The following is a 27,930-nucleotide window of genomic DNA, read 5'->3' as shown; positions in this document are numbered from 1 at the left end:
GAGGGTAAATGTCAATATGATGCCCTGATGATTCTGCTCAATTTTGTGGTCGCATCTGCGAACGCCACCTTCAGAGCATATTTTAAGGGATTTCCACTGGGCGACAGTGGCGCCGGACCATCTGGGGGGCCTGGGGGGTATGGAATACCCCCAATCAAAAAGGGGGGTCCTAGGGTTCCCCCCGGAAATTTTTGCGTAAATTTAAGTGAAAATCACACATTTCGACGTATCTTTTAATGCATTTTTCGATTATATTTGCTTGTAAATAGTACAGATAATCTCACTGAATTACGTATTCTAGAACGTTGTAACAGGCCAAGGCTCCCTTCACAACCTCTTGGGCCAAAATCATAGTTCAATACTAAAATATTTACATAATGTTATTTTAAAAATTGCAATACATTTAAAATGTGAATCATAAAAAAAAATATGCCGGCACCACCCATAGCCACTGGGCGACAAAATCTCAGCACTGACAGTTAACATGTTAATTTATGCCATGCCCTGCCTAGTAATGGTGGTTTTCCCATAAAACCCATAAAATTACTAAAAGATTGAGTTTTGTAAAAATCGGCACAAACAATTTTGATTATGATTTAGTGGTATAACCGTGGTATAATAAACCATCGCTGTGAGAATTATGGTTCAAAAGATATAGCAGCTTGTGTGATTTTACCGATGAAAATTAAATAACGGAAAATCAAATTTGACAAAACAAGCAATATTGATAAAAATTGTGTGTATTTATAGTTCTTTTAACTCTAAACGAAATGGTACAACCCATATTGCTGTGAAAATTACAGTTTAAATTGCAACTTTTGTGATTTTTCCCATAAGTTATAACAAATTTTAGCGCTTTCCCGTGTGCCATGAAAAGGTGTTTGACAAGCTGAGACAATGAGAGAATGTATGTGTCAGTTTGCTGATATAGTTTATTTCGTTACATAATAGATGTTTTATTAGGAATGTGAGGAATGTATGATGATGATGTTGACGGTTTTATAGGTGCTTAACCTCGGAAAATCCACAGCCTCTACTCAGGTAGGTCTTTATAGCTCTGAACCAACCACTTCCGCAAGTGGACCTGTAGGCTTCTGGGAATATTCCACTCTATTCCCCAAGAAACATCTTTCATTCCTAAAACTCTAACTAATTCATTATTTTTAACCTTTACACAACGACAGTTTACACAAAAACCGAATTAATTATCTTTTTTGATCATTCAGGCATTTTGGAGGTACCTATTGCATAACAATACAAACTCAACCGGTTAAGGATTTATACTAATTGTACAGCACACAAACAGAAAGCTCTGAGACAAACAGATAAATCACTCTGAGGATCCTGATCACAGAAAAGATATATTTGTTGACTTTGATTCATTTATTGAAGGGAAGAGATAGCTTCTATGTCCAGGCGTCCTGATGTTCCAGTCCAGTGAGCTGAAACCCTACTGGACTGAGGCTGTATTAGGACTCTTTTGTCCTCTTAATTAAGTCATGTCCAGGCACATCAATCATAGACTACCTTATTGTTGATTTTGCCCTGTCAAATGTTTTGTTTACTGGAGCATTTTAATTGGGACATATTCTTGCTTACCTACTAACTTTAGGATACAAGCGTCTTTATATTTTGTATTTATTTTGTACTTTGAATTTTGTTATTCGTGCCACATTGATAGTGATGCCAAGCTATGGCATCAAGCAAAAATATTAAATGGAAGACTTTACATGTTATGTTATGGCAATTAAAAATCTGAATTTCATTGTTCTTAGGTATTGGTAATTTTACAGAATCACTAGCTCTATACCTGTGCTTTGCAACAGGAAGAGGACGCGGAAGATAATACTCTGTGGTTCTTTAGATCTGCTGTATGAAATAGTACACAACCATAATTTGTTTTAGAAAGAAAGCTTAGTTTTACGACTGAAGGGTAGAACAATTCTTTTTTTCAAATTCAAATAAGGGGTTTAAATTTCCTTGCCTTTTTTAGTATAAGTGGTGCGGTATGTAAAAGGATTCAATGGAAGATTAAATTACCAAGCGCTCGTGAAGGAAATGTTCCTTTGAACGTTTGACTAGCAACAATTGTTCTGAATCATATGACTAGTAAAATTGAAAACTGCAAATGGTGGTGGTTAAGTTATCCCATACAATAAGACCTTACTTGCTGAAAGGAAAAGATTTGAAGCATTGCCAAATATAAACTCATACATACAGTCACAAATCTTAAGTAGAATTTGGGAGAATTAATCAAAACTAATTGACTTGAAGAGAAACTGCCAAGACTACTGGCAAACTCAATTCAAAATAATTGTCTTAAAAATAAATTTTTGTTTATGATCAATCATTGTATTTGTATTGATATTTAGGGTAAATTACGTACTCATTTTATTTTATTTTTTTAACCAAACAATAGGTTTATTAGGTTTTACTTATCTATTACATAATTATTCTAATTTTAACACAGTCTGTTTGATTTGAAGATGGATCCCTATCAGACTTGGATCCTTCTTCATTGGAATGTCGAGTCTTTTGCGAGTCTTTTGCTTGTGTAGTCTTGCACATATAGGCACAGCTTTAAGTTATGGCTTCGACTGGAATTTAAAAAAATATTGTTATTTATAAACAAAGTGTTTCTATAACTATAAATAACACTATAGTAAAATACAAACAGATTAAGGTGTGTTTGGAACCTTAAACATGCAAGCTGTAGTCTATTGAAGTTACAGTATTGTCATTAGATTTGGTCAATTTTACTAATGATGGATATGTATATTTTACTGTATGAATATGTGGGAAGTTAGATCAATAATGCACTTTTGAAATAAAACCGGTTCTAAATTGAATCCCTATCCCATCATATTCTAAAACAATATTCCTACTTTAAAAAAAATTCTTATTTTAAATGTTTACTGAACTTTTAATTAGTTTGTAATCAAGAAACAAGCGTATGCAGTCCGATATCACTTAAGTTAGTAAACCTCATGAAAATAATCTAACGAGAATTGATGCAATATTGTGTACTATAGCGTTCAATTGGAGTTACTATAGTCTGTTTTTTTTTTCTTAATGTAAGATGCATCTGATTGACGTTGGTTTTGTAACACTTCAACTGTTGAGCTATTTTTAAAGGTATCGGATCAAGTGGAGGGGATAGATTTCTTCCCCGTAAATCACCTATATTTTGTGAACAGAGTATAACAGCTATTACAATTTATATCAAACAATTTTCATGCTGTGTACTCCAGCTTAGTCTATAGTGGTACTGACCTCTTGGGGTGTGCAGGTCTTGAGGTCGTCATGGAGCTTCATGTGGCCTGTGAGAGGGTCAGCTTCTGGGTGAACTGTGTCCAGACCAGAGGCAGCGTTCTGCAAACAGAAGAGAAAGAGTAAAGAACAAGTGTATTAGTATTGACAGAGTTAGATGATTTGGAGATATCCAGAGTACTTGATAATGTTTTGAAAAATTACTGGTACCACTTAATTATTTTATGTTAAAACTGATAAATTGTTATGTGATATATGTAAAATGAGACATTGGCTTGGACATATTTTGATATCTGCAGGTCTATATAAGCTACCGATCCTAAGAACCTTTTTCAGCTCCAGGTGGATCTTACATAAAGCCAAATGGAAATCTTCTCTGCCAAATTATATATGGGGCCGTCACGTTTATTCTTCCTTAGCAGATAAACTGAAATCATTTCACAGGACTGGTTCTATCTATTGTCAAAGCCTGTATTTCTAGGGGTTATAGTAACAACAAAACTACATCACCCTCATAAGATGATTTATATCCTATGCAAGATGACCAGTAGAAGCTCTGCCACTCACCACACACTTGTATATTTTGAAATCAAACTAAGGAATTCATCTAATGTAATTGTACACATATTCTGGTTTTTATAAGAAAAACTGTTCAAGACCTCCAAGTACAGTATGTGTCAAAGGAAACAGTAGTCGAGTCCTGCTATAAATTGTAAGGGTCTTATTCAAATTTGCCACTGTTTTTTTTTTGTTTTTTTTTTGGCACAGACTGTATTTAAACTATAACACAATGGCTTAACATCATGGACACTCACACATCACATTGACACAGAATCTAAGATAAGTAAAACACAAAACTATTTGACATTGTGGAGCTTAACCTCCACACAACAATTCAAGTGAGCCGCCAAGAAGGCACTCTTCGGGTCACGTGAGTGCTAGCGCATGCTCGGGAACAAGGAGAGTCTTTAGTGATGGGATAACTGAATGGTTTCCATGACCGAATAATCAATAAGTTATTTTTTGCGTCAATCGGTTATTTTTAATTGAATGAATCACCGAATCAACTTCAGTCATTATTCACTGTCCCAGACCACAACTAATTTTTATCTTATGGGAAACTGAATAGCATTTAGTCAGTTAGCGTCAATTGGTGATTTTTAATCAAATGAATCGCTGAATCAATTTTAGTTACCTGATGATATGACAAACTTTTTGCTAAATCACCGAATCGCTCGGTAAGACTAATTTAACCGAATCAGGATAAAATAACCGAATTAGTATGTTTAGCATCAATAACCGATTGATTTGGTTATTTTAATATGGTGATTTCCACCACTAGAAGTCTTGTCTTGCCGCTGCCATCGAACACTCAACATGCGAACGTGCTAGGACGCTAGGGACAGGGGTCATGAAGGGACCCCCACATGAGGTAAGATGTTAGTAATGTAATTATTCTAAATTCCCAAAATTGTTTCCAGGTCATGTAGTCGAAAATGTTCATCTAATTTCCCGTATCATTATTGTAATACTGTATTAACATTTTGCTCAATCGTCTATTCACATTGTGTCCGATTGTCTGACCAATAATTGTTGCATATATCGTAAGGATAATGGTATTTCTGTATTTAATGTGTTACCATTAAATTAATAATCATCAAAGCTGGCTAATTGGGCCTGTGATTAGCGGTAAATTGTCTCCTCAGGTTAAATAAATGAGTCCAGTTTTCGTTTCCAACACAAACTGTTTGGTTATGGTAATCATTCACATGACCAAATCACCCAAAATGTAGCCGAGTGTGCCACAACATGTAACTGCGTTGTAGAATACTTACCGAGAATATCACATTAGAGTGTCCCTTGTATGAGCCGAACATGTCGAAATACTCCGGGTGTTTGTGGTAGAGATCAGCAGCACTCAGCAGTGTGAACAGGACATCCTCCTTCTCTACGGGAGACATCTCTTTCCTTGCCAACACCTGGAAAGGCATAAAGATTATTTTAAATCTAACTTGCTTTAATACCAGTAAGTTAAAACTATTCAGGTTTGAACCATACAAGCTTTTAAATAAAACTACCTATTGATAACTGTATGTATAAACATAACTTACTGAAAATACAGTGTGATTTAAAAGTCCCGGTGTATTATATGTTTTACCATTATAGATAAAGTAATGAGATTTAGAGATTTAATGTATCAATAATAGCCATAAATGTCTATTATTTTAAGATATTATTATTTTTTTATTTTATCCCTTAAGAGGGAGGAGTCAAACAAAATTCTTAAATATAGTAGCATAGGTTTGGTTTAAAATTAAAGGTCTTAGGTAGTTAAACACATTGCCATAAACCCGAACTCAAACGGACAACCGAATCAGAAATCACAGCTGTTCAAAGGCTCATTGAATTTACAATACGCTGCCTCCTCAGGGGCCCGGTAGGATTCGGAAGAAAATCATAAACTCAAACGTAGGTCGATATATGCAAATCAAATTAAAGGTCTTTATTGGTAGAAGACAATGCCGCAAATTTGATCTCAAAAGAACAACTGAGTAAAAATGGCAGCCGTTCAAAGATTCAAAATAGCAGATTAATGAATTATTCAAACGGCTGCCGTTTCTGACTCGGTTGTCCGTTCAAGATCAGGTTTGCAGCAAAGTGTTTTACTATGTAAAACCTTTAAATTGATACCAAACTCGACCTATGCTGCTATTTAATATAAACAATTATTATTATCTTAATATTAAGAATTTTGGTTGACACCTAGTGGGTGCCCTTAAGGGATAAACAATTAATAATAGCTTAAGAGAATAGACATTTATGGCTATTATTGATATACCAAATCTCATTACTTTATCTAAAATGGTAAAAAAATATATTACACCTTTCTGGGACTTTTCAATCACACTGTATATTAAGTGAATACTAACCACTTTAGGAGGGACGGAGCCTTGGTTGCAGCTCATGTATTGGTCCAGAGGTTTGCGACCTCCTTCATTACACAGCAACTCATAGTCAGAAGCCTTCTGGTCCTTAGCCAGCTCTCCTCCATCTAAAACCACCAAATAATACAATACAAGCCATGTCAACTCGTCTCAAAATATTAAACTAGACTGACAACAAAATAATACTGTCAAGAAAACTGGACGAACAAACCAGTATGGTTTGTTCGTCCAGTTTTTGAACAATGGTGTTTGTGAGTGTTTTATAATTTTCCAGAGACTAGCTTGGAGGCTTCATACTGATAAATTGGATACTGAAGTAGACATCCCATTTATATGGACCAGCTGTCCCCAAATTTTATTTAAAAAAGAACGTAGTTGTGTGAGCCAGTCACAGAATGCGCTAGTGTCTAACATTTTATTGTAGATCTTATTTTTTGTTGCTGACTAAGTTGCTACACCTCACCATAAATCATTCCCTAAGCTTGACTTGGTAAAAATTTTTGTGTATTCGACAGAACTTAGTAATTTAGATCAGCATAATCTGTAGGTAACTACGTCGATTTTTATAAATGAAATCTGGCTACAAATTTAACATGAAGTAATTATGGTCATTTCAAAATGGGAGGAGTTCCCTTACTTAATGGGGGGTAAACCGTTTGGGGAAACAGTATAGTTGAAACACTAAGCAAATGGAAAAGTGTATTTTACCTTAAAATTTAAATCATCATCCCTTAAAAAACACAATTTTACAAATGTTAAGAGCGAGCCTCGAATGAGTGGACAGCTATACCTGAGCATACCAGAGAGATCCAAACTATGGCCTCATATCATAGTACGTACCAGTACCTGTAGTTTGGGAATAAAACAATTAATAAATAAGGTTTGTATTTCTAACTTTTGACTCACCAACATGCCTCAAGAGAGAATCATAGTCCATGAAAGCCACATCACCTTCTCCAGATGCAAGGCACTTGAATGGCTCTTCAGAATCTGCAATGATGAATAATGTTTATAGAAATTATTAAAAAGTCAAACACATCCAATTATATTTTGCTATTCCATCAGTGTATATGGAGCATAAAATTTTCAGAACTTTCAGAATATCATACTATAACATTTTCAATGATTGTAAAATTGTATACATTCCTGACAAGAAGTGAATCCACACTGAACTTATATACTAAAACTGCATTTATTTAGGTAACTTTTTTTTATCTGAAAAAAGAATGTCACACAATTTACAGTTTAATTTCCGCAGATTCTGTCGTACATGTTATTTTATTTACTAAATTAGTACTGTGCCTGAATTTGTAATCGTTTCTGGGAAACAGTTTGTTTTAGAGATTAGGTTTCATGTGTAAAGGAAACTCGGAAAAAATCATATATAGGTAACTCACAATTGACAGCAGTGAAGAATTCCGCGACGGCCTTGGTGTAAGGACAGTTGTTTTTGTCCACGAGACCTGACATGACAAGCTTGTGTACAGGGACCACCCAACCTGCACAACAATAAGTCTGGTTATTTTATTATGTAATTGGATAGTAACATGCAAGAACACTAATATGTTTTGGCAGGCCAAACTAAAAAGATTGCTCGTCTCACGTCTCACATACATTAAAACCGTTAATTATTAGCCTTAATCATTACAGATTTGAAAATCAGATCATTTAGTAGGCAAAGATATCTTGGGTTGTGACTGAAAATTATGTACAAAATACCTAATATAATTTAGGGAAACTATTTTTACACATTTTATTTTGTTTCAGCATTGGAGTTGTCTTGATAATTATCTAATGATAGAAAATGGTTGAGAAAAAAAAACTCCGCAACTCATTTGCTTGTAAATTTTTTTTCACCATATAATAAATTAGGGCAGGGCTGGAACTACACCTTTTACACCTGTGGACCCGCCAAAATTTTCACGCGCTTCAGTTGATTTCAACCAAATTTTGTTCTCTATTTGCAGTATTTTTTATCTAAGGGTTGCATCGCATCTAAGAGTTGGCAATCAGTTGGATAATCATGTAAATATCATAATCATCATCATCCCCTCATAATAATGGTAAAAATATAAAGATATCCGGAGATATCCTCATCATTACCCACCGTAGCAGTATGTTGTGAACACCTCCTACTTTCTCTCCCACAATCTTCTAAGACCCTCGCTGCTATTCTGATAACATGCAATACTAGAAGAGCAGTTCAGCTCATGCCCAGTTGATTTTCTGACTTGGTACTCGATCATTTTAGGCAAGGCTCGACTCAGCTCAAAGATTGATTTGCTTGGACACCTACAATTTCCAGTTATTTTCACAGCTTTGATGCCCTTAAAAATTTGTTGCTATGAACCCGGGCACTCATGACCCCATGCTAAATCTGCCACTGAGTAAGCGTATTAAAACTAACTGCACAACTATATTTAAATTATAACCAAGGGTGCTCAAATAAGCTGGCCTGTTGGCAAGAGGTTTTAGATTTATTGGAGGCACAATAAATAGAAAAATCCTCCACCTTGATGGGGGGAAGGAGCCGTGATTGTCTCTTAAGCCCATAGCACGTCACATGCACACCATGGGCTAACCTAGGAGGATTAAACATTAAGGAGAGGACACGCTGTAGTTTCGTTGAAGCCAGCGTACTGAGGAGGGGGGGAGGCAGCCAGGCAGCGCTACTCTCCCGCCCCCCTCTCACCTCTCATACTGCGTTGTATGCGTTACTGGAAGATTTGGTAACAGAAATATCAATTGACTATTTAAAAATTAGACTTCATCATGGTACAAAAATTAAAAAGTTAAATTCTAACCGTAATATTAGGAACCTATTAAGAGGAAAGTCATATTTATGAACCAATAGTACGTTCAAAGGTGAGTAATTTACACAAGGACGACTTGTATTTTAGAATTCGTTGTCCTTGTTTTTATTTTTTGCCATACTTGTATTGTGTATTATTTATACCTAATACTCTAACCAGAGCGCGGGACTCCGGTTCATGGGGTCCCGGGTTCAAATCCCGCCATATCACCAATGGATTTTACTGTTCATAAATTAAAACTCAAATCATAAGTAGTACTGTATGTGTATTTGAACATTTTCTTAAAGAGAAATAAAATAGGTTTTAATCCTTTAAAAGAATGATAAACGCACTTTGGCGTCAGAAGACGCGATGATTGTTGAACATTTACACTTTTTACTCGAAGTTTCTTTGGGCAAACAGATCAAATATAGTTCAATATGATATTAAAAAAATCAAGAATTTGATTACCAAGAAATTGTTTTACTTTTTATGATTGTAATTTAATTGTAACGGCTGTTGGTGTAAAAAAAGTTAGAGTGGCTTTGCATTTTTTCTTAACTTTGGCTACCTATTTAAAATCACCTGTCTAGCACATCAATGACTTAAAACTATTAAATAATTATATTAACAAATCGAGAAAACTATGAAAAATGCCAATTTAAAATGTATTTCACCACCCGAATTAAAATTTTCATTTTAACCTATTATTAGTAAGATTGTTTTATAAACTGGAAAAATAAAAAAAAACTTTATTGTAATTATTTTTATAAATACCACTTTTAAATATAGGTAAATATATATTTTTTATTTCGAGAAACTCTTAAGGAACATGAATAAATTGTTAATTTGTGTAGATACATCATATTTTTTTCAAAAACGTAATTATAGTAATCATATGTTCAAAGTCCAGGTCAATTCATTCAACTTTGATCTTCAATAATAAATAATAAATAATAGTTTGTATAGGAATGATTGACACCGTTCGATAGGAAATTTAATTTACTTTAAGAATGCCATCGGTGAATAACACGGGTGTTTTAGTTTAGCGGCAATTTTAATTCGAAACAGCGCGCGTCGCGTTTTTCCCTATCTCTCCCATGTTATAGCCGAGGCTTTTTGCCACTCTACGGCTCCGCGTGCCCCTCTAGTGTTCTGCTAAAGCTGGCTTCACCGCAACACGTGTATTCCTATTCGCGTGCCCTCTCCTTAATGTTTAATCCTCCTAGGGGCTAACACAACTATGGGCAAACTATGCTATGCTAACACATATGCAAACGGGGTGCAGGGTGCGGGACCAAACTACTGTATGCACTCTGTATGCTTTATGTAACTGAATATACTGCTTGCTGGAGGGAACAAATTTGTTTGAAAGCTTTTAGGTTTTGTTGATTTCTATGACATTACTTGTAGAACATGTTCATGCCACACATACCTGCTGCCTCGCCAACATTGGCAAAGCAGGCCTTGTGAGCCTTGAGGTCCGCCCAGCTCTGCAGTGCAGACGACTTCTTGACAACAGCAACAGCCGAGGTCCTGTGGTCATTCTCATACTCCTCCTTCAGAACTGGGGTAAGTTGGAACTTGCTGAAATAAAAAGTATTGTCAAACTCTAGAGAGATTTTTTCATGTCAATAGGATTCAAAATATATAGTTTTACTACAACCTTTGCTTTTAGCTTTGCTGGTGATTTATTCTTGTAGGATTCTTGTAGTCCTGATTATATGCGACCTTCCCTATCAATATTAGAGCATATACTGGAACTATACATCAAAGCACAGAAAATATAACCCCTACTAGGGGTTATATTATCTGTGATCAAAGCCATGCGTAGTCGTGACTTTGATACAACCCCAGACACTGCATCAGGCTTCAAACTACTGTACTTGCTTGGTTGTGTTGTTCAATTTTAAGTGCTTATTTTAAAACTGTTAAAGGGTATTTTGAAAGTTATCAATGTTTGGAAGAGATTTTTAACATGGTTTGAATTTTAACGGTACCTCTAGTTTTAATTATGTTTATTATTGCTATAAAATATGTTTTGCGTACATTTATTTTCAAAGTGTACACCATGTCATTCCTCTGCAGCACTCTGTATATGTATTTCTGAAGTAAGATGAATGTAGTCTTACCTCAAGACATTGACTGCAAGACCAGGATCAACTGAGACTATGTCAGCTTGGTTGTTTTTGATGGCTGCAAGACACTCGGACAGTGAAGGACGAGCAACACAGGCCAGACCTGGACGGATGTCTCGTGAGTACGCAGCCTGAGCGAGGTCCTCACACTTGGCAGCCTCGGACGGAGTGGAGGTGCAGAGTTTCACATAGCGGCGAGGTTCCAGCACATCTCGTTCAATAACATCCACGTACTTGGCTGTCACACACATAAAGATGCTTAACTCTTCAAATCATCTAGGTTATGGAATACAGTTTGCGTGCCAATAAATGCAACTGAACCTGTTGGTACTCGTGATAAATAATTAAGCCAGATAAAATAATATATTTTCACTATTACTAATTCTAAAAAGCTTATTTGCATATAGCTTACATTTTGATCATCTATTTCTAATCCACTAAAACATTTGATTTTGTCTCTCCCCAGAAAACAAAGTTCCTGTATCACTCAATAGGAATACAAATGTAGAAGGGAACATATGCGTAAACATATGCTTGTTTAAGTTACGCTCCTTTCACTCACACTGTACTGTTTTCCATACATACGGGTACTTACCCCAACAGCACAATGGGCTTGCTGGGAACTTGTTCCAAGTCCATTGGCCCAAGTCCCCAAGCCTGGTTTAGACTCAGGGACCAAAGTCTGTAGGCTTGGTTTTGACTTGTTTTAGAGACCGAAGTTGGCAGTTGTTCAACTTGTTATGGGTTTGGCTCCCCAAGTCCAACCCAAGTCCCAACCCCAAACCTACAGTGAACTCATGGGCACAAACCCACTCTAAGCTTGGAATGATGGATACAAAACGGGTCTGGTGGATTAAGCAGGCTCATTATGGACTTGTTCGGGACTTGGAGACGTAAGCCCAATATTAGTAGGCTCATATTGGACTTGGCTTAGACTCATATTGGAATTGGTTTTAGCACATTTTAGACTTGGGCAAACAAGCTCACACTGATAAATTAAACAGGCTCATTATGGACTTGGAGACCCAAGCCCGCTTTTAGTAGGCTCATATTGGACTTGGCCTAGACTCATATTGGAATTGGTTTTAGCACATTTTAGACTTGGGCTAACAAGCTCACACCTATAGGTACTCACTCAGAACTTGGTACGAAGTTTTATATACTTCAATTACTGTCATGATCAGAGATAATAATAATTATTATTATAATAGGCTATAGTAACAGTAATATAATTTATACCTATTTAACATATAAGCTGTTTCACACCATTCATTTGCTAGCCCACATTTTTTCTTATAATTATTTTTTTACCAAGAAAGATTTATGATAACATGAAGCCTATTTTATGAGTGATCTTGAAAAAATATTGGTTATATATGAGGTTTAGAAAGCAAGACATTCACATTTCAAGACAATTTATTAATATAATAAATACAATGCCCACTATCTTCCACTTCACCTTCAACTTCTTTTCTGAACCCATCAACTCCACCGCCTGCTTCAGAAGATCTATAAAAAATACAATTGAATTACAATTATTTGGATTATTAAAATTTATCATTTAAATCATTTTTCATTATTTTTATTTGTTATTATAATTATTTGATTATTTGGAATTTGTTGGTGTTGCAAACACAGGGTGTTAACTTAACGTTACCTTAGGTAGGCTACCATTGTTTTTAAAATTGTTATCAAACTTTTATTTCTTACTATTTTACTTTTATACGTAAACTAATGGTTTGGCCTGTTTTTATCTGTAGACTAGGTTAAGGCATTGACTATAATGGTTAAGGTTAAACACAAATTTTGGCACTGTTCTGTTGAGTTCAGCAGTAGACTATTAGAATATAGTATAGTTAGTGACGTTGTCGATTCAGTGAAGCGCTGAGTATGTCAAAGCCAAAGGTTAAAGCACAAAAGGTTTAGGCTATAAACAAAACTCTACGGGTTCTTGATGCAATTAAATTAATTGTTTGCTTAACTTAGCTTACTTATATCATCATAGACTAACCAACACAAGTATATTTTTTATCAATGGAGTTTAAATCTTACCTTTACAGGAATCCCTTAATTCTTCATTGCTTTGTCTTGGTATCAAAACCATAAAAAAAACTCACAACTAGTAACGAAACGAGTAACTCACAACACCAGAACTAGATAAGTGAGAACTGACAACTGAGACTACTGAGAGTGAGGAAGTCTAAATCCAACAAAAATGGTGGTTCAGCACAAAGAAACAGGTTTTAGGAGCGTTCTGGGTAGGGGTGGAGGGAAAATTCTTTTGTCATATGACACTGCTCACTTTAGACTCACATGAACAAGCTTGTCGTGGGTCTGGGGCCCTATTTTTGAAATGGTTGACTGTTGAGTTGAGTGTCGAGTCATTCTATTTCCAATCGTTTCGTATTTTTGAAACGGTTGACGGTGGACTTATACAACCAAAACTACTCAACACCTATCGAGCTGTTGAGTGGAGGTTGATTGCACTTTCTTCTTCCTCTCTTTCGGCAAAAAATTACTCTTTTTGAGACGACGCCATATTGTTTTGTTATTGCTTTAATTTAATAATTGCGATTTTAGAGGTTATGTATTTGTTGTCAATGTATTAGCACCCAATTATGCGATTGTTTTCTGTAGAATAATCGCATTTTAATTTTATTTACTGTGTCAATACTAGACTATTTAATCAAGGGTTTTATTCTTGTTGGAATGTTTGAAATAGACTAGGCATACTAATTGAACTTATTATAAGATAATTATTGTTATTAGACCTATGATTTAAGGTATTAAAGATTGTGGTAGAGAGAAACAATATCATAGTTTGTTTCAATACCATTCACCTAATAAAGGGATCAAATTAATTTAAGTTACGACATGCTCTTCCAGTGCAATGGCAAATAGCCGCTTTAACCTAAATAAAAAACAATTAAAAATAACATAAAACAAACCGATGAAGGAAACTAAAATAAGGTGATGTGTTCCGAAATAGAGACGAAGAAAGCAAATAATAATGTATTTAGGATGAGTGTAGGACCTAAAGTAAAGTGCAGCCTATGCCTAAACTTATAATTAGCTACACCCTAACTTAAAACAAACATCCATAGTAAATTTTATTTTTTATACTTAAGTTTATTACTTTATTTAGTTTACTTTAGTTTATTACTTAAGTTAAGGTACTTTGCAATCACTAAGATTAAGCAAGACATAACCTCAATCTCAATCTCTCAAGAACGGAGTTGACAGTTTACCTCAGTGTCTAGAAATTTGGCAGATTGAGATTAGCTGCCAGATTTTAGAGTAAGAATAAGAGGTTAAATCGAAGTCCGCAAGAACTCTGCATTGTGATTGGTTCAAAATGACGTCATCTGAATTTTTGACGGTCGTATGCCCTACATTTCCACCACGAGTCTCTCAACTAGTGATTCCCAACTCGCTTCCCAACTGTTGGGTTTCAAAAATACCAAATCATGTTGTTGGTTGAGTTGAGTGCTGACGATTGACTCAACTGTCAACCATTTCAAAAATAGGGCCCCTGGTTAGGTGTTTAAATTGTGGACTTGGCCAACCAGGTTATATATGTAAATAAAACAAGTTTAGTTTTGGCTCATTCACACAAGTTCACTTAACCAAAGCTGTTTTAAATTTGTAGTGGGTTCCAAACTCCAAGTTTGTCGTACCAATTCAGAAATATGTAAAAACCAAGTTTGGTCCAAGCTCACGTGCTGTCTGGGTATTGGTTAGTAGTGTAAAGAAGAGCAAGGATTGTCAAGTTAGAGGGTGTCAAGCTGGTGAGGTTTTACTGTACCTTCCTCAATCAGGTTACAATTTTATCAAATTCAACTGGCGGATCAGCTGTTACATTACAATCACAATCACATTCAAACTGTTGTAAAGAAAGTTACCTTTCTCTAGGTACTGGAGGGGAGCGTAGGGTCCGTTGTTGTCCCTCGCCAGAGTCTTGTTGTTGAGGGCCAGCACAGAGGTGATCCACTCAGCGTGGTTCTGCTCTCCAAGGTTGTTCAGTTTGGTGATGGCTTCCCGCAGAGCTGCCACGTCTTGCTGGTCCTGGTCGCTGGTCAGGTATCCCTGCCACGGCCGCGCAGCCCAGCTACAGGGAGCACCGGTCACGGGTCTCTTGGAGGCGTCGGGACACAAGTAGGCGTAGTCAGCAGGGTTGTACTCAGACTGAGAGGCAGGCTGGCTTCCATACGCCATCTGATAAATAGTAGTACACATTTAGTCACACCAGACCTGACCGAGACATGGTTCAAATCAACAACATACAAAAAACCCCTTGGACCGCATAAACATTGATCAATCCTGGTCAACCCATAGCCATAGCACAAGTGTAATGGTTCTAAACATGACTTGAAAGCTACAAATATCAGATTTAGCTTTAAGCTTCATTCAGATAATATACTTACATTTTACAAAGGCTAGTTAAATTTATTTTATTTGAGTTAGCTGTAAAATTGAAGTTTAGTTTTTGAGGTTTTTAGTTCGGGTTAGGGTCACTAACCTAAACTTACCTCCGATTCTTCGCTCGGACAGCTGGATCCGTTGTTCGCTCCTACCGTCACCCTTAAGATGTTACTTTGCATCAACCTACATGCACGAGTACACTATTGTTTTACGCCAGCACGACGCACTGAACAACTTTACCACTATATTGCCCATCAATACGGGGCCAGCACAGCAACGCATTGACAAAGAACAGTTCAGATATAAGTAGGCGTGACCTAGGCTCAATAAAATAGTAAGCTCCGTAAGCAAATAAAACAACTAACTGGATCGCACGGTCGAACCTTCCACTCGCCGTCCACTGACTAGAAGACCGGCCGGGGCCATGTCTGCCATCTCTATCTCTTGCTCCCGCTACGCTAGCGCTTCAAGGAAGCAGTGGTCGAGTTCCGAACTAGGACACTTGATATGTCTAGTGTTACGTCGGTCATTGTTGCCGAGCGCGTTCAAGCAGTTTGCGGCCTTAAAATAATGAAAACGTACCCCTAACAAAATTTGACCATTACAAGTTATCATACTCTTGATGGCCGATATATCAAGAAGCTAACTCATACCACTTGTTGGTTTCATTACAATGTCCAAAGCATGTCCATCAATACAAGTAAGTAATATTGCTCACACAGCATATTGTACTTACTCCAAAGAACTTCTTGACAAAGATAACCTTGGTGAATGCCACTTCTCCGTCTCCCACAGCCAGACACCTCAGGGCTCCCTCATATCCAGAGTTCTGGTCAGGGTAGTCACACTTGTCTGGAAACTCACACAGCTCGCACAGGTTGTGGTATTGCTGTTCTGTACAAAAATAACAACAGGACTATAAGCTTTATTCTTCTAAACTGTATTAAAGGAATCTAGTGTGATAGTATAAAGATTATCTCACAAAATATGGATTGCTTGTCCTTTCAAAAGGACTGCACTCAGTAAACATAATAAATTTAGAAGCTTTTCTAATATCAATATCCGAAAGGGTTACTATAAGGGAACATTGGTCACCATACCATGATAATTCCGAGATCTGTCACTTCCAACCACATTTAATATATTTACAGGAAAATCAGTGCTGCTAGAAATGCTCTTTACTTGAATGGAAGATACTTCCTGTACACAATTATTAGGACCAGGCTTTTAATGATGTGCTCAGTACTCTTTTGTTTAAAAAAAACATGAGAAAACCCCCCTAAGAATTATATCAATAGTTAATTACAGACAAAAAAAAATGTGTTTATTAGACCGTGATCACTGATGATATTTCATAAACTTATCCTTTCACAAAGCTGGGGCTGGGACGGATTCAGACAAAGTTGATAGTCATTGATAACAAATTTGACTTCGTAGATAGATATCCTTCATCCCAAACTCATCTAAGGAATGGGTGTCAGGACTCTTATTAGGAATCAAGAACTGCATGAGGTTGGACATATTTATGTTTAAGTGAATATTGTTAACTGATAACCAGCTTAAGAGAGATTTATCTTGATAATAAAGCATCATAGATATGCCTAGAAAAGTTATCTGTATAAATGGTAGAGATTCGGCAGAAGCTTTACTTACATACGGAAGGTTTCTGTACTCTTTACTCTAAGGAATTGTTTATCTAACTTTTATAAATGAGACTAACTACCATGAATTAAGCTTGGTTTGTTTAAGAGTGTAAGTTATAGCAATTAATAAGGCTAAATTGCCGCAGACCTTGTCTGTTCAGCAATCTACTTGTTCATGAAAACGAATACACCTATTTTCACTAGAGAAAGCGTTTGACACAAGATTGGTTTATTAATTGTCAGGAAGGGCTTTTATTTAATAAGCAAGATTATGAAATATTAAAACAAAAGAATTTCACTTTTGTATATCCCCTGAGTTACTAGCTAACTCATTGTGAGCTTTCCATTCATAAATATCTTGTACTTTGTGCTACTTACTGAGTCTCTGGTTGATCTCAGGGTCTGGCGACCATTTGCCAACAATGCAAGACTTGCTAAAGAACGTTGACAAAGCTTTGAGCTCATTTTCTCTTGGAGAGAGCTTGGTGTCGTTCAGAGGAGGCAGAATCTTCATCTTGGTCAACTGAAACATAGTTACACTGTCAGAACTATTTTTTTTTTTTTTCAAGAGGTCTGTAACCTCTTATAACCTGCAATTGCTCGTCCTCATGAGCCACACAGGCCTGTGGGTGGAATGTGTCCAGCAAAACAAGAGCTGAGCCGAAACAGTACAAGGGTGAAAAACTACTGATAAAAAGGGTTGGCACTTGGCAGGTGTACAGTACCAGGATCTGAATCCACAACATCCTTGGGCCCAAAGTTAGCCCAGCCACCGACGCACCAAACTGTTCTTATTTACTCTTATGTGTCACTCCGATTGTATGGCAATGGAAATGGATGTTCAACAATAGATAGTAAATACATAAAGTAACTTCTCCACGTATAAACCTTAAAGTGTGTGCAGTTTGGATAAAGTTAAAGAATATTTTTTTATCCGCTTGCATTATTAAAAAATTGGATGCAAACCTAACTTATTGCAGACCTACCTTGGTTATAGGTATCTTGTAGCCAACATTGCGGCCGACACCAGTGTGACAAGACTTGAGCCCCTGGAGCTGTTCAATGTTGTTGATGTTCAGGTCTTTGTGAATCACAACCACGGCCTCGTATCGGAACTCCGCTGTAGCAAATCGTTTCATTATTAGAAACAATACAACCAGTAAATGTAATTTAAATTGGTTACAACATCTCAAATCTTGTGGATACCCTCTGCGGATCAATCTTTTCCCTCTTACATCTAGGTCTGAGCTGAGGCTAACCACTCATAGTATTATTGTGATACTTAAACAGATGAAGCAGATATAAATCCAACTTAAAATTAAAACCATGGTTAACTTAAAAATTGTACTATACTTTTTGGTTTTCTGAAGAAGTAAAATTTTGAATTTGCAGATTCAAAAATATTGGAATAATATAATTTGGTTAGTTTTACAACTACCCTATATGTATGTTCATGTTTCAGTTACAATGCCTACTTTATAGACAATCTGCACCTTGCTATGGTTGTTATTTTGACAGCAGACAGGCTATACATACCGTCAGGTTCCTCCTTGGTGCGAATCTCCTTGAACACACTGAGGGAGTCGCCAAACCTCTTGCCAGCAATGTACATGTCCTCTGGGTCAACGGCCTCCCAATCAGCCTCATGGTCCTTTACCTTGGATAAACAGTCCAACCTGCAGACAGAAACAGAACATACATAGCTGTACAGTAAAGGGTCAGAAACTATACTGTGTACCTTGACCAGATAACAGATTGAATAAAGTTTATAGTCATTTTGTATTTGCCTGACCACATACAGGTAAGCCTCTGGTCTGTAAGATTGTATTCAGGGAAGGAAAGAGTGAGCCGGTACAGTACCTACAAGGGTGAACTGTTGTGATAAAATTAATGCAAATACCAAGGTACAAGAATCCAAACCCACAATATCGCTGCTTCAGGCCCAAAGTCTGTGGCGCTACCAAATGAGCCACCAATTTATTTCTTTGTTTGGTTTCTTTCATAAGAGATGTGTAAGGCTGGGTTTTCCTAGGAGCAGAAGCGGAGCACAGAGAGTGCAACGTGGAGAACGGACTCCTCTTGTCTTAGGTAATTTAATTATCAATTATCAATTATCAATAATGTTACCGTTTTCCTAACGCAGCGGAACGCAATGTTAATCGCTTATCCGCCCTCTGCGCTACTCTTCCGCGACTACAACAAACCCGGCTTAACTGTATTATGAGCTCTGGATTATGTTGTTGGTGTATTACTGTATCATTTTACTCAAAAAGTGTTATCATAAGGGAGATTTACCTAGAAAATTCAGAACGGAAGAACAGAGGATATTTGTTTCATGACAAGAGAACAATTTTGGGCCCAACTAATACAAAAGAATTTAATAACACCTAGTCAAAGATAAATGACAAATCCATCTATGACTCTTGTATGGTTGACAATCTCCAGGATGGTAACTTGGTATTATTTATTTCACAGTGTAGTTTACCTGTCTCTGGCTGGCACACAAGTCATCTCCACCCCCACACCCTTGCCTTGCTCCACCATCTGCAGACAAGCTTGGTAGGCATTGTGAGGTACACACAGCTTAACTGAAACATAAAAAAATGTCACCATGAGTAAACAGTTTTACATCTCTGAATACCAAAGCGGGTTTCCTCTCAAAGCTTTAATTTATATCAAAAATATGTACATACTACAATTTACCTAGTTTTCAAATAAATTTTTTCTAATTCATTTGTACGAATGATGTTAATTGACCATCATAGTAGGGGGACAAGCATTAAAATGACACTGTTTTATCGATATATATTCTTGTAAATGTTATGGTACAACTGTTCCCATGCCCCCACTTCCCAAAAGGGGATGAAGAATACAACCCCCTGGAAAACCTCCCCCCCCCTAGTGAAACGAACTAAAGAAATCTGCCAACTAAGTCGTGGAAGTCGTGTTTAGATTGGAATACTCAATAATACCCCCCCCCCCTAGCAAAATGTGATGCAAAAAGTATTTAAGTTCAAAGTTCATTTCATACGATTCAAATAATTATCATTGCACTGGTAATTTCAATTCGAGTTTTTAATTTGCTTCCGTTTCATAACAGAAAAGGCACTTGCTGCGGAATATCAAACCGAATTTTGAAAATGTTACAGCAAGTTTGGTTGGTTAGGTTAGCTTAGTTTAGAACAGTTAAACAACGAAACTTGAGTGTCCAGTCCGTGACTGGAAAACTCGAAAACTGCCCCCCCCCCCCGGTTTCTGACGTCAAAATGACGTAGTAGGGACCTGCTTGAGGGGGGGGGTAGTAGTCCGGAGGGCAGTCTTCTGGCGACTCCCCCAAAATACCCGTCTTAAAAGTAAAGAAATATATATGCAATCATATACAGATCCAGTTGAACTGTTGTATCTGGGCTTACAGCAGAGAACCTTCACGTCATTCTTGGTTACAAGATTATAATATTGGATATTGGATGTCACTGCTGTTATGTTTACGTAAATTTTACTAGTCAGTAATGCACAAGTAGTAACAGAGTACAGAGATAGGACAAGTTGCAGTTGCTTGCAGCGTTGTTGTCAGGCGCCGCTCGCCGCTGGTTGCACAGGCGATGGCGATTTGAGGATAACCTTGACCGTGACCGTCAAATGTTGAGCACAAGCCAACGACTTGCAGCTATATCCTCTCCTCTTCCTCTCTGTAGTGCTGTTGCTATGCGAAACTCCTTCGGGTTGTGAATACTTCGATGATACTTGATTGACCGACCACGTTCAACGTTAGTTTAAAAAGTGAAACAAGGTTCAAAGTTGTGTACCGATGTAACTGCCACTCATTTAGTGAGCTTCTGCTTCGATTGGAAATGATAAACAACTACTTTGACAAATGCCACATTTATATAAATGAAGTTAGAGTTTTGTCTGTACATTGCTCAGATTTTTTTTTATTTTTACGTTTTAAACATTTAAGAAGCCGAAACAACAACTACTTTGGCAAATAGAACATCGTAACTAAATGTTAATTAATATTTTATAACAATTCTGTAATAAAATTAGATATGCCGATTATGCGTTGTTTTAAATTTGGAATTGATCTAAATTATAAATATACAATCCCATTACAACAGATCCTTATAAACAATATTCTAGATGTGTTTGAAACGTTACAAATATCCCTCAATGATGAACACTTGTTTGTCTATGGTTAACATTATTTAAACATATTATTGTTTTATTTGAGAGCTATATGTGCGTGAATTATACATTGCTCACGTTATAAATAACGCTGTGTAGATTTACATACAACAAATCAAACATTCCACGTGTACTGTAAACGTACAACACAAATAATTATTTATTTATTTTTTTTTTTTTGTAGATGTATTTGCTAAAACAACCAAAAATAATCATGAATATATGAGGATGTAAGAAGTGCGTAATTGAAAGGGAGTGATGCATTGATACATTCCACCTGATGTGGCCCAACTAAGTAGAACAAACAAATCAGCGTTTTATAGTAGGTTATGCCATGGTCTGGTTTCGATTTGCTTACGTATCAAAAACACACGCATTGTCATCAAATTTCAACTTGTATCTTGCATGAAAAGCAATCGTATAGGTATCTAGCAAACTGTACTCAACTTATACATTATCTCCAAGTGAATGAATATAAATCTTGTTTAAACTATTTAAAGAATTTTTGCTTAACACAGGAACAAATAACGCGAAGTCCTTTCTCAATGAAACTCAATGAATCAGGTAACAAAGAAGCTGTTTTTCGCGTTCTCCGCAAAGACACAACCTAAAACTTAATTGACGAATAATACTAAACTATAAAAACTGTACATTTTGACATAGATTTCACCCAAACAATTCTTAAAAATTAAGATGTAAAAATAAGTAGAATCATAATCCTGTACTATACTCTTATGAACAATGTTTGCTTGTATCTTGTATGTATACTGCTTGCACAAACATATCACAAAAGGCATCGACAATTTCCCTCATATGTTATAAATAATTTATTTTTGGCCCAAAAACGTGTTTACTGCAGTTAAAATTGCCAACAAAAATCTAATTACGTAAATAAATGAAATTGAAAGTAAATAATCTTTAACATTAGCCTTATGGGCTGCCAAGTAAACCATATTGGTTGAACAAAATAACAAGGAAAAAGCAAACAATAGACTTGTAACACGTGTTTATAACAAGCCATTCACAGTCTTCTAGCAAATTACAAAATTCAGTAGAAAGGGGAAAACATCAGTTTTACTATTCAGCAAAGATTACACTGACGATTACTCGATATATGTACAAAATAGTTCCAGTCTAATACTGATTATTTTACTTGGCTAACTCCTACCAAAACTAAATCCCCGAAGTACTAAGGCAATGTTTAGCATATTAATTTTAAATTGATTAGATATCAAGCAAAAATTTTTAATCAGCTGTTTTAATCCAAACAAACTGTCAAAACAATGTTTATTCAAGTATATGCTACTACGAGTGATTTTTACCATTGTCTGTAAAATAAAATAATGTTTTGTAAATTGCTAGGATAAAATTCCCATCATAATAAATTGAAATTCCACTGAAACTTAAATAATAAAGCCAAAATTAGCTGTAAATAAAACGTGAGTTTCCTTTTTTATTGCTATTAAAATGGAAATAAAATACACCGAGCCATGGCTCAGTCCCCAGGTACTAATTCTTAATTGTGTAATTAATTAATATCAAAACACTCACAAGTCTTAGGAGCCGGTCCGGCGTGGGCCACTGCTAGTAGAGCCAACACCACTGCTGTCACTGCTGTTGTCATGGCGACTGATGCTGAGCAGAGGACGCCGGTAGCTTATATAGCGTCGCCACCGGGGAAGTACAGTGTTTAGCGTAGAGGAAGGGGGCAAGGGTCAGGGGGGCTTGGACTGTTGGGAAACACAGGAAAATTTGACACCCTTGAAGCAGGGCTCCTTGGGGTCACCATCAAATCACTCTTTGGCTAAACTCTGCTCTCTGCAGGCTTACGTACAGGAAAACATGGATAAAATACTTTTAAAATGCACAAACAAATATTTCATATGACAGTTTTGGGACAGTCTTTGATGTTTAGGCTTCAAAAAATTGTATTCTGGGTAATAAGTGGTCTTAATACTGGCCTTCAAATATGTGTAGGACGCTCGTTCTTTCCCAAGTGGGATTGATTCCAGACCCAGATGCCATTAGGACATTAGGATATCAATTAATGACGCCCCCTGGCAAAAGATTGACGTTGAATATTAGCAAGACCAGAGTTTAGACCGTTCCTTAAAAAAATATAGTGGCATTAAAAGCACAAACAATTCAAATAGATTACTGGAATTACAAAATTTGAGTTTTGTGACGACACCACTTGCAACACGATTAACGTCATTTTGAAAGTGCAGAAAAGTGTAAGTCGTTCGTTTTGTAATTAATCATTGAATGTTTTATTACGTGATAAATGGATTATTCGAAGACTTACAAAATATAAATGTGCTCAAAGTTACATAGTTCTGAAAATGGTTCCAATTCCATAAACTTGTCATGGTGTGCCTAAGTTGTTTGATTATGCATTAGAAAAAGATCACTAGTTTAATATTAGTCCAGGTAACAAATGCTCTAAAAGGTATAGAGGAGATGTTTGGAACACAATTTTGGTCTTCGTGACTTTGTTTAGAACAGTTAGGAGGAGAACATATAAAGTCCCCGCCCGTGGCATTCGAGCAAGGGGGGGAGGGCTCAAAAGTACCATTTATTTAACAATTTTGCTAACATCTCGAAAATTTCTGACATTCGAAATTACTATAATTCTAACCAAAATAAAAGCTCATTACATTTGCAAGTGTTGTTCGGTAACATTTTTTGATAAGGTGTATAGTTTTCACGTCATTTGCTATTAAAGGTCTGCAAATTAAAAAAATACAATAATTTTCTTTAACTTTTCGTTCTTTTGACACTTCAGCTATGCACACACAAAAATGTTGTCCAGAGCATCAAATACCATTCTACAGTATAATATGTATACGTACCCTACCTTATCTATTTCCGTCAAATTCTAAAGCAGTTAACAATTGCCGCTACGAAAAGCTCGAATTATAAAACACGTATATCAATAGCTTAAATATTTATAAGCAATAAATTTGAAAACCCTTTCGTAGAAAAGTACCCCATACTCAAAATGGTTACATAAAATGGCCTGACTAAGAGAAAAATTGTGAATAGGATTAAAAACATTGAAAAACTATTTATGATCATTCATTTATATACCATTGACTTATAATAGCTAAATAATCTTAAAAAAAATCTATAAAACAATTATTTCATATGAATTCTGTAGATTAACATAATTTAGAATAAATAACATGTATACAGGGTTGGCCAAAAGTAGTTTTATGGCATACAAAAGTACACTGTTTTGTGTATCCCAATTTCGCCCGAAACCCCGAAATGGATTATTTTGGGGGCAACTCACAAATTTGAAATGTAAAGCCCCATCAAGTGACACCTCATTTTAAAGGCCATTAGTTTAAAAAATATCGGTGAAAACTGTCTCAACCCATTATGATGAAAAATAAAAATGCCCTCCATTATGTAATGGGTTGAGATAGTTTTTACCGATATTCTTTTAAACTAATGACCTTTAAAATGAGGTATCACTTGATGGCGCTTTACATTTCAAATTTGTGAGTTGCCCCCAAAATAACCCATTTTGGGGTTTCGGATAAAGTTGGGATACCAACAAAACAGTGCACTTTTATGCCATATAGAGGTGTGCAGAGTTTGGTTTTCCTGATAGAACCCATTAAGAAGTCATTAGGGGGGGGGTTCCATACTTTTCCCCAACCCTATACATAATAAACAAAATGCCCATCTCTCCTGTTTGGTAGCTGTGTCTCAAACATTTTTTTTAGATTCTAAATATTTTTCGCAGTCTGGACGACTCATGGTAAAAAAATTTCAAGATATTCGCTGTATGGACGATTTTACCATTTTCCTCGATCTGGACTGTTCGCAATTAAGACTTAAACACGCGAATAGGCCAATCTTTGTCTAGATAGACGTCATATCACTAGGGTGTATTAGTATCTGTTCGAAAAATGGAAACCTTAAATAGCAAATGCATTTTTATTTTTTATACAATACAAGTAAAACTCAAACGTGTTAGTTGAAAAGGAGGATGGATTTTTGTGAAAAAATTGCGTGTTACGGTATTCACTTATTAGTGTGGTGAATTGCAAATGAAAAAAAAAACATCTGTCTTTGGCTTTGACGACGGCTTAGCTTAATAAAATACTCTCGTCACAGTAGCCATTTAAAATAAGTAATAAACATTTTGTTTATGAAGAGTTTGATAAGCTTTTTTAAATAGTTCTGTGTTAAAAGAAATTTTACATTCATATCTCAACTCAATAGCCAAAATAACCTTGACTCAATGAGAGTTTCTGGTTTCTTCTAGGAGGAACTCATAACATTTTTGTTTTTGTTTCATAATCTGCAGCCTACGGCGATGTCAACAATTTTTGCATTTATAATATATGCTCATAAACTAAGTTACCTAATGATCTTCCTGATGTTGACAAATAGTTAAAAATAAATTTTGTGAATCAAATAGGTCACTGAATAGTGTTTAGCAATTTTATCTAATCAAGTATAAAAACAATAACTTGATTTTGCCAGGTCCTTCTCAGCACTCCTTGCACTTCGTGTGATCCTCTCGCATCTAATGAGAATGTTTGTATGCCTAGGAGAGGAATCTATGCACCAATGGCATACTAATTTGAATCGCATTGTCGTATAGAACTGAATACAGTATTGCAGACTGTAGACAATAACACATTGACTTTTATTTGGGGGGGGGGGTGATTTGGCAGATAGACATAACTAAAGGCGGGGACACACTTGTCATACACCCTTCCGATCCGACTCCGATCATACTGCGGTACGACTGTCGGAGAGGGGAATGGTACATAACATTGAACGCGGTTGTTCACACCTCTCCGACACGCGTCATGTCATACTCCGATCCTACTCCGATTTTGGTTCCGATCACGCACCGACACTGCAGTCTATTCGTTTGTCGGATGCAGGACGGGGTGTTTCTTAAAAGTCACCTTTATTCTTAAGGTTTAGGAACAATGGTTTAAGATAAATATATGCCGATGCTTGATTTGAAATCTGTGCGTGCATACCTTCAATTTGAGACCTCGATCATGAAAATCGGACGGGTAGAAGAGCCAATCGACTTCGAGAGAGAAAACCCAATTTGCTTAATATATAAGATGGGCACTTAAGTAAACCACCTAAATTTCTTTCCATACAGAATGAACCCAATTTCTTCGTTTTCCACTGCCCTTCAGAGATGTCTGACTTTCTTCCTCTTCATCTAGACAAACGACCATAATGTCTGAATCCCGAAGTCCAAAGTTTTTGAACATGTTTACCACCTTAGCACGTAGTTTACAAATCAGACTGGCAAGTGTTGATCGACCGGTGGAGGAAATCTGAGATGGGTCGGAATTGTGTATGACATGTGTGTTCACCCCCTCCGATCCCGCACCGATCCTTCTGGAATCCCGCAAATCGGATCGTAGTAGGATCGGAAGAGTGTATGACAAGTGTGTCCCCGCCTTTAAGTGGGCAGTCCCTGTGTGTTATTTACTATTTATCACTTATAGGTCAATGGTATAATCTGAGGGAAGCACAGACACTGCAGCGACAGCAAAACACTAATCATTGCATTATTGGACAACAGTGATAACCTTACTCGTATTTTTATATGGGTTTTATAATTTAAATATGACTCAGAGTGGAAATTCTAACTATACAACTAATTGTAATTTACAGGACAAACAGTACAAAATAATATATTCCTGATTAGTTTCACTATTTTAAGAATTTTTTGTATCATTGCATCATATTCATTTATATGCAATGCATGAACTTTAGTATAAGAAAACACAATGCAAAATGTTACCAAACTATACAGTTATTATTCAAAATAAAACTTTTTAATTCCCTAAAATGTTTAAGGAATTCTAATGATATTCCACAATTTATTATTTGCGAATAAGTGAGTATACAATTTTAAGTAACAAGTAGCCTATACTATGTCTACTCATCTATGTCTATATATGAAATAAATGTTTTTAGTAATGTAAAACTGCAACTTAGATCAAACTAACCAGAATCAACTCACTGCAGTAAATTTAAAATACGTATTTTGATTATACAGGGTGTCCCGTAACTCTCTGGCCACATGTATATAGCGTTATTGCTTAGGTCAAGACAAACACATTTCACCATAGGAACATGGGTCTGTGGTGTCTAGTTTACCGACTGTCGGTATTTATGTGTTTTTTACAAAAAAACTAATAACTTTTAAACGGTTTGAGATACAGCTTTGATATTTTGCAAAAATGTTAATCTTATTAAGACCTATTATTGTTAGAAATTATACTAAAAAATCATTAACCGTTTCAAAATGGCGGCCATTTAAAATATTTGATGCCAAATTTCACGAAAACCGTTATTTTGACAAAAGCAAGAGACAAAAAAGTTTGTAAATTTCATGTAGTTTTCAATGATACCTCATTTGTTAAGATTGGATAAATAATAACAGAGAAACGTGTTGTTTTCTAAATGTATGACCACTTTTCTCCATTTAAACAATGCTAATACTCCTTTTACGTTGTTTAGCATTGTTTAAATGGAGAAA

The 27,930-nt window shown here is 36.1% G+C and overlaps 1 protein-coding gene and 1 long non-coding RNA gene across 2 annotated transcripts; both read right to left on the bottom strand.

The window, feature by feature from the left end:
• Nucleotides 1–2,428: 2,428 nt before the first annotated feature.
• Nucleotides 2,429–23,032, bottom strand: LOC128988137 (transferrin). Its single transcript, XM_054409363.1, has 15 exons — nucleotides 22,944–23,032; nucleotides 19,696–19,798; nucleotides 18,747–18,886; nucleotides 18,197–18,330; nucleotides 17,589–17,733; nucleotides 16,304–16,461; nucleotides 15,048–15,360; nucleotides 11,140–11,383; nucleotides 10,443–10,594; nucleotides 7,613–7,714; nucleotides 7,122–7,205; nucleotides 6,201–6,322; nucleotides 5,106–5,249; nucleotides 3,274–3,372; nucleotides 2,429–2,597 (listed from the first exon to the last, which is right to left on the bottom strand). Exons 1-15 carry the CDS (start codon nucleotides 23,014–23,016, stop codon nucleotides 2,586–2,588), a joined length of 2,025 nt encoding a protein of 674 aa, XP_054265338.1. The 5' UTR covers nucleotides 23,017–23,032; the 3' UTR covers nucleotides 2,429–2,585.
• LOC128988153 (uncharacterized) lies at nucleotides 12,544–14,462 on the bottom strand. The gene is made up of 2 exons (XR_008490337.1): nucleotides 13,198–14,462; nucleotides 12,544–12,654 (listed from the first exon to the last, which is right to left on the bottom strand). It is a non-coding gene; the product is annotated as an uncharacterized LOC128988153 (long non-coding RNA).
• Nucleotides 23,033–27,930: the final 4,898 nt, after the last annotated feature.

This window comes from Macrosteles quadrilineatus, unplaced genomic scaffold, assembly GCF_028750875.1.
Source record: "Macrosteles quadrilineatus isolate MER2022 unplaced genomic scaffold, UCM_ALF_1.0 Scaffold_1__1_contigs__length_201487025, whole genome shotgun sequence".
Classification (NCBI taxonomy): Eukaryota; Metazoa; Arthropoda; class Insecta; order Hemiptera; family Cicadellidae; genus Macrosteles; species Macrosteles quadrilineatus.
This window is presented reverse-complemented; position numbering and strand designations above follow the sequence as displayed.

Bases quoted from the DNA above. Each gene is read 5' to 3' on its own strand.
- LOC128988137 (XM_054409363.1), bottom strand. From the start codon at position 23,016: ATGACAACAGCAGTGACAGCAGTGGTGTTGGCTCTACTAGCAGTGGCC. The intron at 18,887-19,695 runs GTAAACTACACT...TTCTGTCTGCAG, and splicing joins TGTGTGCCAGCCAGAGACAG to GTTGGACTGTTTATCCAAGG. The intron at 7,715-10,442 runs GTATGTGTGGCA...ATTGTTGTGCAG, and splicing joins CAATGTTGGCGAGGCAGCAG to GTTGGGTGGTCCCTGTACAC.